Consider the following 14,558-nt stretch of genomic DNA (forward strand, 5'->3'; position numbering starts at 1 on the left):
GCTTGCCTCACTCATCACACTTTTGAGGACCTTTGCAGCAAATGGTTTAAAGACTAACTCTCTGCCTAAGGGAGAATTCAAGTTTTCATATTTAGTATCCTTGGGAAGGCTGAGCACACAACCAAGCCAACTTCTTCATAACAGTTCCAGTAGAAGCAGCCCTGGAAGTGCCACCAGCCAAGTTGTAAGCACTTTTCAAACAGTGGACAGCCACTTGAGAAAAAGAAGCAATAACATTATACAAAGATGCTTTATCCACAGATGAGGAAAAAGTAACTAACGTTCTTCATATTCTCACAAGAGGCAAGCATAAACTTTAATATATGAGCTTGATAACTGAAATCTAAAAATAAAGTTCTGCAGAAGTATAGACTTTCCTCCCAAATATATCAGAAGCTTTAACAACCCCTGTCAGAAGAGGAGGGATTGGCATTAAGTAAATGTTTAACAGTGCATTGGGCTCACTAGAGAAATCATTGCTGGGTCTGATGTTGGGTTTGTAAATGAAAACGTACAAGATTAAGGAAGTTTATACAACCTGCTTTCTTGGGGGGCAGCAGACTTGCTGTCAGGCAAGTTAGAGTCTGAAATAGACAGATTAGTCCCCCCCTTGTTCCAGCACTGGAGTTGAACCTACTCTAGTCCCCCTCGTTCCAGCACTGGACAGTCCCACATAAAATGCAGAACAGGTACAGGTAGCCAAATAGATCACCCAGTCCGTCTGACAATTAGCAAAACAGAAAATATCAAATACTTGGCCAGTATTTTTACTGCTGAACTGGCATGTCTTCATTACTATTCTGCAGTGGGTGCAATGGCCACAGGGAAAACATCCCCTGAGTTGGTCCCCCGTGAGAGCGGTTTGTATGGAATCACCCTTACATCTCCATCCATGTTTATATTGGCTCAGAAATGACCCCAGACATCCAAACCACTAAACTTCAGAATCTCTGAACATTATAGTGACATCAGGCACAAGAAGCTTATGAACGCTTTACATAAACATACGGACATACACAAGAATGCAACCTTTAACTTTACTGTGATAGATAGAATTATTGGACAAAGGGCAAATAAAGCAGGTTGGCAACAGATTTTAAATAGTAAAGAAAAGAAATGGATTATCAAACTGGGAGGTTTGTTTTCATCAGGACATGATGAGTACCTTTAATTGCAATTGTTAATTAATTCATTAATTTAGAGCCTCAGTTTTGCAATAAATATCTAATGCAACAGTCTGCTGGCTCCCTATGTTTTGTACTGTTATCATTTTGGAGCTGTGCAGTTGCCGTATTTGCAGGGGCTGCTTTATCTACAATTTGTGATTCAGTCACTTTATTTAGTAAGGTATCATGAAGCTGCATTCATATACCTCAGCTTTTGTGAAATGATGTGAACAGCGACATGGCATATACCCTACCCACAAAAACAAAAGAAATGACTAACCAAACAATGACAACATTAAAATAAAAACCTTTGATGCATGTTTTACAGTATTTGCTTTAAAATTTGTTTTAGAAAACAGTACAATTTCTTTTACTCACATATATCATTGTTCCGACTTCTTCAGAAAGTTCCAGTTGACACCTGTGCCTTCCATCCTTTTCAGCAGTCGGAGACTTGTCCACAGTAAAACCAACAAATATCACAGAATCCTTAACAAAAAAAAAAAAAAAACAGTACGCCTGTTATTACAGAAAATCAGGAATGCATCAAGTTTCGTAAATATAATTAGTCAAAATGTCTTTGAACTCTATTAAAAACAAACAATTTGTATCTGCAAAAGGGTCAAATCCAGGTTTATAGCACTTCCATTTTCAATAATTGAATACCAATTAGTTACGAGCTGTTAAACTAAGCAAAGCAACAGAAGCTGCAATCTGTATCCTGCACAGAGTTCAAACTAGCTGAATAAATTATTAAAACTCCAGAGATATATACAAGGTGTACTCTCTATACTTTTGGCCCTACAACGTGTGAAATGTGTTGTAATTCAAGCATGCTTTAATATTGCAGACAGCTGATTACCTCCTCAGCATTACTGGACTTGAATGCTATATTACATTTCTGGAAACAAACACAATAACGACATGAAATCTACTTTTCCTTGTAAGCCTTAGCAAATTACATGGCCTTGACTTTGTTTACTGTGCGCTTACAAATGCAATCAGAATGACTTCTGACATACACTGAAAAACTGCCTTACTAACTACAACACGGGGTCTACCCCACCCTCTTCATTAAATGTATTGCCCACAATGCCAGCTATAAACTGTGCAGAGGCAAGCTTTTCAGCCACATCCTGACATGTACATTTAAAAAACGTAAACTTATTTTGTTGGTATGACACAGATGATCACAGAATGATCAAACTCTAACGTAAGAAACAACACAGACAAAAAATGCGTACTGTTAAATAATGTACAATGATCGGAACACGTAGGATGGGTTTAAGTCATGCGGTGCATATCTGCTGAACGAAGCATCACTTATTGCCATTTGGTTAAAAGCCATGAGATGCAGTAAAACCATAAAAGTGTTTATAAATAGTTAAAACATTAAAGTATTTCAGTTTACAAATGCAAACATGCTCAACTGTGTTGAAGGCATATGCAAATATTTATTTGTTTTCCTTATTTATTTCAATTTAACAGGGACAGAACACTAATCCATGAAGATTGCTAACAGGTTTAGCCCACCAACATAGACTCAGAAAAAAGGCAAAGAAAAAATCTTCACAACTTCACTTCCTAGCTTTTTTGTATTACACTACAGTAAATCCTTCGTCAGAAGCATTAAACTCTAAATAAATTCTATACTTAAAAGCATGTATTTTCTCATTCTTTGAGAGCATCTCTAATGACCTGAAAGGATTATTCGATAATTGCATTATCAGTACCTCCCCCTCTTTTTCTTGAAATATCAAAATAAAAATAACTGCTGCAGCTGACTTGTATTCCCCAGCTTCCTCTTCAAACATTGTTTTCTAATAGGTTATTACATCCATCCAGTTATAATTCAGCTTTCTGAAGTAATTCTTGCCAAAATAATATTCACTAAAACATAAGACAGCTACTATACAGAAGCAAGTTCTAAAGAAAATGGTTTAAAAAAAAAGAAACATACTTAAATACAAAAGCATGTTACACAATGTAAGTGTCCATGCATAACTCCAAAATATCTAGGGCAGCTGAAACAACGGGCTAATTTTGTTACACACAATCATATAACTGCACTTATTTCAAATTGCACAGATTGTGCAGTTAGAATATTAAAGGGTTTGGCAGGGTGGCTCGTCTCCTTGCAAAGCATACATTTTTCTATCCAAGCATTTTACTTTTTCTCTCTACTGTTGTTAGTATAATTCTTTTCCATATAATAGCCTTGGGTCATTTGAGTTTTCACTACAATGTCTCTAGGATACTGCACTTCAGTAAATCCTGCTTCACGATGCTGAACTAGTGCCTTTCTTATCTCTTTCCCACCAATTTAAAACATCCTAACAACTGGCATGGCGGCCTTCCGTATTACAGTTACAAGCAGCCAACTGAACTATGACTTACAAACAAATACAGTGTTCATCTTTAGAATACCTCGAGGGCTTCTCTTAGCTGTTGAAACTTACTGCTTCTGTCAATCAGAATGGAGGTTGGGAGGTTATCACAACACAAAGTGCAGGGTTTGATTCTCACATGGGGTAATCGACTAGGCTTAAAATGGCCTTCAGGGATCGTTATCCTAGTACTAATCTATGAACATAAAATGCCATACTGTCAGCTTCTTAATAATCTTGTATATCAGAAGGATGCAATAATTTATGACTTAATATATGCTCAGCCAACAGGACACAGAAACTGGTAAGTAAAGATAAGTTTGAACAAATTATCTTTGCCAGTACTAACAGGTATGCTAATCTCTTTATACAGATTACCAAAATGCATACTCTAATAGAAACAAATGTGGCAACAGGACAGTATTTGATAGAACATGTACTCCATCATGAACAAGATACCATGATTAGGCTCAAATCATGATGGAGAAAAAAAAAAACAGAAAGCTCATGCCAGAGCTGAGGGGTATTAACAAATATATGCTTAAAAGCTTTTAAAAGCAACCTCGACCCTCCCCCGTTTCCTTCCTGTGTTTTCTTAACAGCTACTACACTAGATGTGTCTAATTATTCCTCTATTTTCATTTATTAAACTATACTTTGAAACATCAAAAACTATGTACAGCCAAAAAATTATGGTACAATGGAACATAATGGGGTCCCCATTTTGTCCACTATCTTGTGATATGAAAGACACTTTATGTAATGTATTGAGTGTGTCTGATCCTATGATCCTGCCCCCCCCGCACACACACACATTTGCACTCTATCTATCCTCCCTCTAAACAATGCACCTTATAAAAAAACAGTCACTTACTGACCAGTAACTGACACGGTCTTCACCTGGACATCCCAACATTTACTAGGAATGCAGAGTGTGTGTATTAAATATGACTGATTTTTATCTGTGCACACACAATGCTGGGCACTTACCCATCTCTTCTGGATAGCAATAAAATGTGCAAATAATTAATCTTTTAAAACTAAGGCATAATTTACATCACAGAACATTTAGACTTTTACAGATTCTAGAAGGTCCAGTAGCCTCTAAACACCAGATGATATAAATGGATTTTGACATGGACTTTGTGGTGTTCTCTGCCCTCAGTTGTACCCTTCCTAAAACTAGCCCTGTTTGGAGGTGTGTACAGATGGTTGCTATAGCTTGTGTGGTGGGCATGGATGGTGTGGTCATTACCTTTTTTAAATTTTCCTCACAATCAAACCTCAGAAATGTGCACAGGAGAACATTATAATTTGTGTTGGGGCAAAGTTGCACCTAGGGTAGTGCCTACGTCCCTTATGGAGAGGGGCAATCTGTAAGATACTCGAGGAATAGGCACAAACCCATGCCATCCTCTTGCCCCACATATTGCGTAAACTCTGGTTATACTGACTAGGCTTGTAACGGGCTAGTCAGTGATAGTGTATTAAAGAAGAGTTTTACTCGAAAGCTCTGCAGTTTGTATTTTATTCTGTTTTGGTTCTACATTGAATAATATATCAAACGGTGGACTTACTACTAAGAATAACGAAGATGAGACCGTAGAAAGTAGAACCATACTAGCCAAGGCCCGAAAGGGGCAATGAGGATTACTGGGCTCTTCAGCCGGCTTGCTTTCTAGGAAAATCTTAGAAACGCGGGAAGAGAGGAAAAGCATAAAGGAGACCCGAGGGCAAAACGTGAAGAAGAGTATCTCTTGGTAACTCTCCACTGGGGGGGATAAGAGCGAAATACTTGCTGCACTTGTTATTGGGAAGGGTGGCAAACAGGCTGCATCAAGGTTGGTCCCAATGCCTGAAGATCATATTCGCTATCAATTAATTGAGAGAGCACTCATGAGACATCAGAATAGATCTGCTTAAATTTGTCCTCAAGTATGTTCGTTTTCCCTGGGATATAAGTCGCAATTAGAAAGTAGTCTGATGTGATTGCCCATTACAAACTCCTGAAGGCTCCTCTGCAGGGGGGGGGGGGGGTTATGATCGGATTCCTCCTTTCTTGCTGACATACCAGACTACAAACATGTTAACGGTCTGAACTGCAATAGTCCCCAAGTGAAGAGCATCTTGAAAGGCCTGCAATGCTAAAAGGACTGCTCTAATCTCTAGGACATTAAAATGCAAGTTGGTCTCTTGGGGGAACCATATGCCTTGGATAGTTCTTCCCATGAAATGTCCCCCACCCACCCAAGTTGAGAAGTGTCCATGGTCACTGTGGCTATTTCGTTTGGTAGAACAAAGGGTCTGCCCAGAAAAAGATCATCTAATTGTATCCAACAGGGAATGTGTTGCTTGCAAATCGGGCTGAGTTTTACTTGAAAGGACAGGGGTTGATATAGAATGGGCCACTGTACAGCTAGAGTCCATGGGAGAACCCGCATAAAGAAACATGTAAGGGGAAGTAGCATTATGGCAGCTGGCATCAACCCAAGTGTTTAAACACTAACCTCGCTGAAGGAGATGAATGACAAAGGATAGAGTGAACCTGGTTTCTGATAGAAGTAATGCAGTGGGGAGGTAATGATGCTATCTGTGTTGTTGCGTCCACAACTAACCCAACAAATTCCAGGCTCTGAATTGGTGCAAGTTTTGATTTGGCAAGATTTATAGTAATGCCCAAACTGTTGCAAATCTGTTGCAGTTGATGCTTGGAGGAGATGGTGAGGAGCCAGTTGTCTAGATATGATAACACCTGGAATCCTTGCAGTCTCAAGTGATCTGCCACTACTGTCATACATTCTTTAAACATCCTAGGGGCTGTGGTGAGTACAAAGTGCAGAGCTCTGAATTGGTAATAATTAGCTCCCAGCCGAAAGCGAAAATGTGTTCTGGATCATCTATTTCGATGTGACAGTACGAGTCTTGAAGATCTATAGAGCACATCAAATCATCCTTGTGCAGAAAAGGCAGGATGGACTGAATCATGACTATCTGGAACCTCGCTTTCTTTACATACTGGTTCAATTTGCTTGCATCCAAATTGTGTCCGAGGTCCCCTGTTTTCTTGGGCACCAAAAAGAAGTGATAAGTTCCGAATCCTATCTGGGTTGGGAGGGTGGCCTAACAGTTAAGGTGTTTGCCTTACAAACACAAATTGCAGGTTTTGAGTCTCACAAGGGATAATTGACTAGGCTTAAAATGACTCACAAGGGCAGTTAGCTTAGTACTAACCTATGAACCTATGGTTGGGTGGGACCTTCTGAAGGACTCTTTCTAGCAGCTTTTGTTTTTCTTGTGCTGCAGGCTTCCTTTGATTGGGTAGCAGATTGGGAAGTGTCTTCCTTTGACAATGAGGAAGAAGGAAACATGGTATGTAATACCCTTTGGATATTATTGTCAGACCCCATATATCTCTTCTGATGTCTGCCCAGGTGTCTAGCTGCAAAGAGAACAGAACCCTGACTGCCTCCAGAGTTGGACAGTCAAGCAGCACTTCAGGAGCGCTGATAAGGCCCATCTGAAAAAGAATCTCCAAAGTCCTGGTTCTGCGGGCCTTCTCTGCCTCAAGGGTGATGTCTACCATTAAAATTTCCCCCTCTGCCTCTGGAAGAATTGTCCTCACATGAATCCTGGAAAGGTCCCCGAGAGTTACGGAACCACATTTTCTTACCACCTCTCTGGTTCCTGCAGCAGGTCTGTTGCGGTGTAGAAAACTTGATCCTCATGGCAGACAGAGTCTTTCCTTCTTGTTTGCTGCTGTTAAGCATATCCTTTACTGATGGCCCAAACAAGGAAGTGCAATCAAATGGGACATTAACAAAGGATGTCCTAAAGGGCACCGCAAAGTCGCATAGCTGCATCCAGGCATGTCTCCTTATGGCGAAACCTGAACCAGCTAGCCATGATAAACCTTCAGCTGGGTAAGAGATTAAACTCCTCAAAGTATTTAAAATAGATAAAAAAGAGTGGCGAGTTGAGAGGAAGTCCTTCTGAAATCCTCAGCAGACATGGACTCGGACAGTATTTGATAGTTCTTTAGTCAAATTTCTGTGAAGCCCAGTAAAGTGTGCCAGGTAATTAAGTGACCTCATAGTGAAAATAGCCAAGCCGAACCCTTGCTTTCCAAATCTGCCCAATGTTCTGGACTCCCTGTTAGATGGATAGACAGAAGAGCTCTTTCTTAGTGACTGCTGCCACCACCATAACATTGACTGGGACTCTCTGCTCCAGTCGGGTCTGCCTGCAGGTGGAGCAAAAAAACTGTCAGGTCGCTTGGGGATGGGCTTGACAGTACATCCATGCCCAGCAGGAAACCAAATCAATAAATTCATCCACTGGGGGAGGGGTGTTACCCAAGATGTAGATTGGCCAGAACCAAAAGCCTCCAAGAACACAGATTCTTCAGGACAGGGGGTTTGGGATGACCAACCATCCTTCTGCTTCAGGTTCGCTAGAATATCTCTAAAGGAGATGTCATCTGGTGGTGATCTGAGGGATGCCTCTCCAGCAAAATTGGTGTCTTCAGTGACAGACTCCATGGTGGAGTCTATGTATCTCCTCTTACACATTCTTTTCCAGGGCACCTTTGCCATGGGATGTTCTGGAGAGATGTCAGAAGAAAGGGAAAGTTCCTCTACTGGAACTGACAGTAGACTAATTGGAACTGGCTTCCCCTGTAGAATAGATCTGACTGACTCAGAGCTCAGAATCAATGACAGAAGACAGGTAGGATCGAAACCATGTGAAGACTGTTCTCTCTGGAGAGAAAAAGCCCTTTCCACCACCTCGAAGGCCAAGGGACCAGGAAAACTACTGATCCACACCCTCTGAGCCGAAGTTTCCAATGAAGGTAATTTAAGGCCATCCCCGGATCCCAGACTCGAGAGAAGAGAAGAACTGTCTAGGTTTGAAGTTCCGAGGGGAAATGATGGATCTGACAAAACTGGAGCCCGATCTGATGCCAACACTTCTGCTCTGAGCTGCTCTGAGATCTGTTCTGATCTGACTGCATCAGAGCAGAAACAGTCAGATGATGGAGGAAACTTTCCTTGGATCGAACGCAGAGCCTCACAGGGATCTCGGATCTTCAGGTTCCAAAATCACTGATGAACCAGGGAAGGAGAAATAACAGTCTTAGATGTGACGGGCATACTCACAGATCAGACAGGGGACAGAGCTTGTAAGACCCCCATCTGGATCTAAGCTCTGAGAAACTTTCACATCATCCTATCCACATCTGCTTCAGACAAGCTTCTGCAGGACCTAGAGGTAGTGGTGGATGGGGGCCAAAAATGCCTCTTACGTGCTTGGAGAAGCTGAGCACACAAGGTGGTTGAAATTGGTTTCAAAACATATTCAGATGTCATACACCCGAAGAAAGTACCCGGATTCGAATCTGATGACTTAGGATCTGAGGGGGGAGCTGATGGACTAATTATGATTACAGCTGGAGCTGTAGCCTTAGGACCTAAAGGCTTCTGATCTGAATGACGAGAAGTCTTTGGATTCAGGGAGGTCGGATCCAAGAGTCTCCTGGCCTTGGCTGATGGCTCTGATGAAGACCTAGGGGACTTTGAAGGAGGACATGTACGGTGCTCCAGAGGAGCAGACTTGCTTGATTTGGAAGGGGTTTGAACTCCTGGAGTGGAAGAAGGGAGAAGAGCCCTTAAATTAAGTTTGTTTCTTCGGTCCTCCAGGGCCCTGGGATTAAAGGTGGCGTAGATTCTACATGCCATGTCCAAGTGCCCAGCCCCAAGGCAATAAACATACTCCTTGTGGGCATCTGAGTTTGGAATCTTATTCCCACAAGAAGTGCATTTTTTAAACCCTGTTGTTCAACATAATGGCAGTAACAGAGGACAAACACTGAAAAGGGAAGAAAATAACAGTACGTTTTTATACAGACAAAGGGGAAATGCAAGAAAAGCACTACCTACTATGATAGAAACAAAAATACCCTAAGGTTAAAGGTTAAAGGGTAACGAAAGAGAAAATAATACCAGCAATGGTAACAGAAAAAAAATATCGTAAAAACAGTACGGAAAAAGGAGAAAAAGTCCCCAGCAACCAGCGACAACTAGCGGGAGGAGAAAGACAGTAACAAAAGTTTTATAGGTAAACTAGAGAAAAAAAAGTTATTTAACTCACAGAAAACAACTCAGCTGAATTCACTCAACAGTGGAACCTGCGTCTGCTCACGAAAGCAGCAAACGAGATGTGAGGCAATAGGAATGGAGTAGGGCATTGTGGGTAGAGGTAGGAGCTCAAGGGTTGGATCTGAAGTCTGGCAAATGCAGTCAAGTCATATCTGAGCACTGGATCAGAACCCATAAGTGAGAAAGAATGAAAAGGACAACATCAGATCGGAAGATCACAGTCAGTTAAAACTACCCAAATTAGAGTTTCATAGATCTTACTGTTCAGAAGATGAGATACTGATGCAAAATTGCTGTCAATTAATTCACTTAAAATGTTAAAAGAATATTTAAAAACTGTCACTAATTTTTATCCTCCATCCCCAGCAACTAAGTGAGAGGTGTGTGGCTGTCTGATAGCATTCATTAAGTGCGTTATTCAATTTAAAAACAAAGAAAACACTTCACTGCTTTTTTTTTTCCCTGTAACCAGTAGTACATGGAGCAGATAACGTTCCATGAATAATGAAACTCTCCAATCGTAACACTTTAGTATGTCTTCAGCATGGATGTCAGGAGTCACCTCTCCAGATTCACTCTCAAGGTGAATTCCGTGGCATCCATTTGTCGAACACATAATAATCTGGTTACGATCAGGTCTCCAATCCTAATTCTCTATGTTATTTTCTAGGAGAGTTTCAATTGTGTAAAAGCTTTATTGGTTACACATCCACTATGACGAGGAAATGATAATGTTAGGTGTAGGTTTTAGCCAACGTTTCTCAGCTGTGACAACTGTGAGACAGGATTACCTAGACGATCGCAAGGCTGTTTTAATTAATTAATTTATTTTTTATTAGCAACAAAAACAGAAAAAGTTGTTTTTTTTTCTGGGGCTCAATGCAACAAGAATTACTTGGAAAACTGGTGCCATACTTTATCAAAACTGCCTCACAGCATACTTTGTTAGTGACTGGCATGTTTGAGATTAGGATGATCAAGTTTATCCGGGGAGGGTCTTGGGTTAAGTTATTCAAAACAGGAAAAAAATTGAACTGTAGCAAGAACATAACCTTGAGATACATCTAATGCCAAAGTTCCTGTACCTCATATATTTGAGCCACTGCTTACCTGAAAGGTTTAGTTACATCAATAGAAAACCAACGTAGCAACCTAGGACTGACGTTTTAAGCTTCTAGTCTTTTTCATTAGAATATTGCGGTCAACAATATCGAAAAGGCACCGGTCATATAAATGAAAGGACTACGTGTAGACAGGCCACTACTAATGCCATGTACTCCAGCATGAGTAAGCAGAACACAAAGTGGATACTCAGGTCAGTTCTAAAGCCAAGCTGGTTATTTATAAATAGACATTATCTGTTAATATGATTACCTAATTGCACATAGATTAGCTTTAATATGACGTTTAATTATTTTTCTTTCCTTCCTGCTAAACTTGCACTGTGTGTATGTTACTTGCATCACTGCTAAACTTGCTCTGTGTGTATGTTACTTGTATCACTGCTTAACTTGCACTGTGCGTATGTTACTTGTATCACTGCTAAACTTGCACTGTGTGTACGTTACTTGTACCGCTGCTAAACTTGCACTGTGTGTACGTTACTTGTACCGCTGCTAAACTTGCACTGTGTGCACGCTACTTGTATCAATGCTAAACTTGCACTGTGTGTACGTTACTTGCATCATTGCTAAACTTGCACTGTGTGTATGTTACTTGTATCACTGCTAAACTTGCACTGTGTGCATGTTACTTGTATCACTGCTAAACTTGCACTGTGTGCATGTTACTTGTATCACTGCTAAACTTGCACTGTGTGTGTATGTTACTTGTACCACTGCTAAACTTGCACTGTGTGTGTATGTTACTTGTACCACTGCTAAACTTGCACTGTGTGTAATGCTAAACTTGCACTGTGTATCGTTACTTGTATCAATGCTAAACTTGCACTGTGTTTACATTACTTGCATCACTGTTAAACTTGCTCTGTGTTTATGTTACTTGCATCACTGCTAAACTTGCACTGTGTGTGTTACTTGTATCACTGCTAAACTTGCACTGTGTTTATGTTACTCGCATCACTGCTAAACTTGCACTGTGTGTATGTTACTCGCATCACTGCTAAACTTGCACTGTGTGTATGTTACTTGCATCACTGCTAAACTTGCACTGTGTGCATGTTACTTGTATCACTGCTAAACTTGCACTGTGTGCATGTTACTTGTATCACTGCTAAACTTGCACTGTGTGTACTTGTATTACTGCTAAACTTGCACTGTGTGTACGTTACTTGTACCGCTGCTAAACTTGCACTGTGTGCACGCTACTTGTATCAATGCTAAACTTGCACTGTGTGTACGTTACTTGCATCATTGCTAAACTTGCACTGTGTGTATGTTACTTGTATCACTGCTAAACTTGCACTGTGTGCATGTTACTTGTATCACTGCTAAACTTGCACTGTGTGCATGTTACTTGTATCACTGCTAAACTTGCACTGTGTGTGTATGTTACTTGTACCACTGCTAAACTTGCACTGTGTGTACGTTACTTGTACCGCTGCTAAACTTGCACTGTGTGTACGTTACTTGTATCAATGCTAAACTTGCACTGTGTTTACATTACTTGCATCACTGTTAAACTTGCTCTGTGTTTATGTTACTTGCATCACTGCTAAACTTGCACTGTGTGTGTTACTTGTATCACTGCTAAACTTGCACTGTGTTTATGTTACTCGCATCACTGCTAAACTTGCACTGTGTGTATGTTACTTGTACCACTGCTAAACTTGCACTGTGTGTACGTTACTTGTACCGCTGCTAAACTTGCACTGTGTGTACGTTACTTGTATCAATGCTAAACTTGCACTGTGTTTACATTACTTGCATCACTGTTAAACTTGCTCTGTGTTTATGTTACTTGCATCACTGCTAAACTTGCACTGTGTGTGTTACTTGTATCACTGCTAAACTTGCACTGTGTTTATGTTACTCGCATCACTGCTAAACTTGCACTGTGTGTATGTTACTCGCATCACTGCTAAACTTGCACTGTGTGTATGTTACTTGCATCACTGCTAAACTTGCACTGTGTGCATGTTACTTGTATCACTGCTAAACTTGCACTGTGTGCATGTTACTTGTATCACTGCTAAACTTGCACTGTGTGTACTTGTATTACTGCTAAACTTGCACTGTGTGTATGTTACTTGTATCACTGCTAAACTTGCACTGTGTGTATGTTACTTGTATCACTGCTAAACTTGCACTGTGTGTATGTTACTTGCATCACTGCTAAACTTGCTCTGTGTGTATGTTACTTGCATCACTGCTAAACTTGCTCTGTGTGTATGTTACTTGAATCAATGCTAAACTTGCTCCGTGTGCATGTTACTTGCATCACTGCTAAACATGCTCCGTGTGTATGATACCTGCATCACTGCTAAACTTGCTCTGTGTGTATGATACTTGTATCACTGCTAAATTTGCACTGTGTGTATGTTACTTGTATCACTGCTAAACTTGCACTGTGTGTATGTTACTTGTATCACTGCTAAACTTACACTGTGTGTATGTTACTTGTATCAATGCTAAACTTACACTGTGTGTATGTTACTTGTATCACTGCTAAACTTGCACTGTGTGTATGTTACTTGTATCACTGCTAAACTTGCACTGTGTGTATGTTACTTGCATCACTGCTAAACTTGCTCTGTGTGTATGTTACTTGCATCACTGCTAAACTTGCTCTGTGTGTATGATACTTGCATCACTGCTAAACTTGCTCTGTGTGCATAATACTTGTATCACTGCTAAACTTGCACTGTGTGTATGTTACCTGTATCACTGCTAAACTTGAACTGTGTGTATGTTACTTGTATCACTGTTAAACCTGCACTGTGTGTATGTTACTTGTATCACTGATAAACTTGCACTGTGTGAATGTTACTTCTATCACTGCTAAACTTGCACTGTGAGTATGTTACTTGTATTACTGCTAAACTTGCACTGTGTGTATGTTACTTGTATCACTGCTAAACTTGCACTGTGTGTATGTTACTTGCATCATTGCTAAACTTGCACTGTGTGTATGTTACTTGCATCATTGCTAAACTTGCACTGTGTGTATGTTACTTGCATCACTGCTAAACCTGCACTGTGTGTATGTTACTTGTATTACTGCTAAACTTGTACTGTGTACGTTACTTGTATCACTGCTAAACTTGCACTGTATGTTACTTGTATCACTTGTGACTGTGGAGCTTTTCCCCCCGGGCCTCCACTGAAAAAGGGCACAAGCTCGGTCGGACTAACCCGGTCAACAAATGTCAAATAAATAAATGTTTTAATTGACTGGGTTGCAGTACAGTGGAGAGAGACAAATAAGTGTGGGAAAGTGGTTTTGCTAACATTCGGGTCTGCAAGTTTCATTTGTAGGGAGGGTGGCCTAATGGTTAAGGTGTTTGCCTTACAAACACAAGGTGCAGGGTTTGAGTCTCACAAGGGATAATTGGCTATGCTTAAAATGGCTCATAAGGGCAATTAGTCTAGTACTAATCTAATCTATGAAGCTAGGATGCTGCGCATTGCTTTTAGAGTAGGATCTTACATTAAGATTGTTCAACAGTTTGAGGACTGCGTTGTGGGAGATGCTTTCAAAATAAAATGTTAGAATACAATCAACCACAATCATGCATCTCAACTGTATGGATTTTCACAGAATGTCCAGATTTTTACCTTACATTTTTGGCCTGTTTCTCAAAAATTCTTAGTTTGCTGCAAAGCATTAGAATGAAGTCACTAAATAATGATGTACATTTGAGTTTTAGACTTCATTTCCTTAAGAAAATG

At 40.3% G+C, this 14,558-nt stretch overlaps 1 protein-coding gene across 1 annotated transcript in view; it reads right to left on the reverse strand.

The window, feature by feature from the left end:
- The window catches only part of LOC122815102 (protection of telomeres protein 1-like), a 1,603,082-nt gene that overhangs the window by 1,205,801 nt on the left and 382,723 nt on the right, over positions 1–14,558 (reverse strand). Inside the window, exon 5 of the mRNA XM_044087343.1 lies at positions 1,545–1,655. Coding sequence (XP_043943278.1) covers positions 1,545–1,655 — 111 coding nt within the window. The remainder of the gene's footprint in view (positions 1–1,544; positions 1,656–14,558) is intronic.

This window comes from Protopterus annectens, chromosome 11.part0 (assembly GCF_019279795.1).
Source record: "Protopterus annectens isolate FY-2018-M chromosome 11.part0, PAN1.0, whole genome shotgun sequence".
Taxonomy (NCBI): Eukaryota; Metazoa; Chordata; order Ceratodontiformes; family Protopteridae; genus Protopterus; species Protopterus annectens.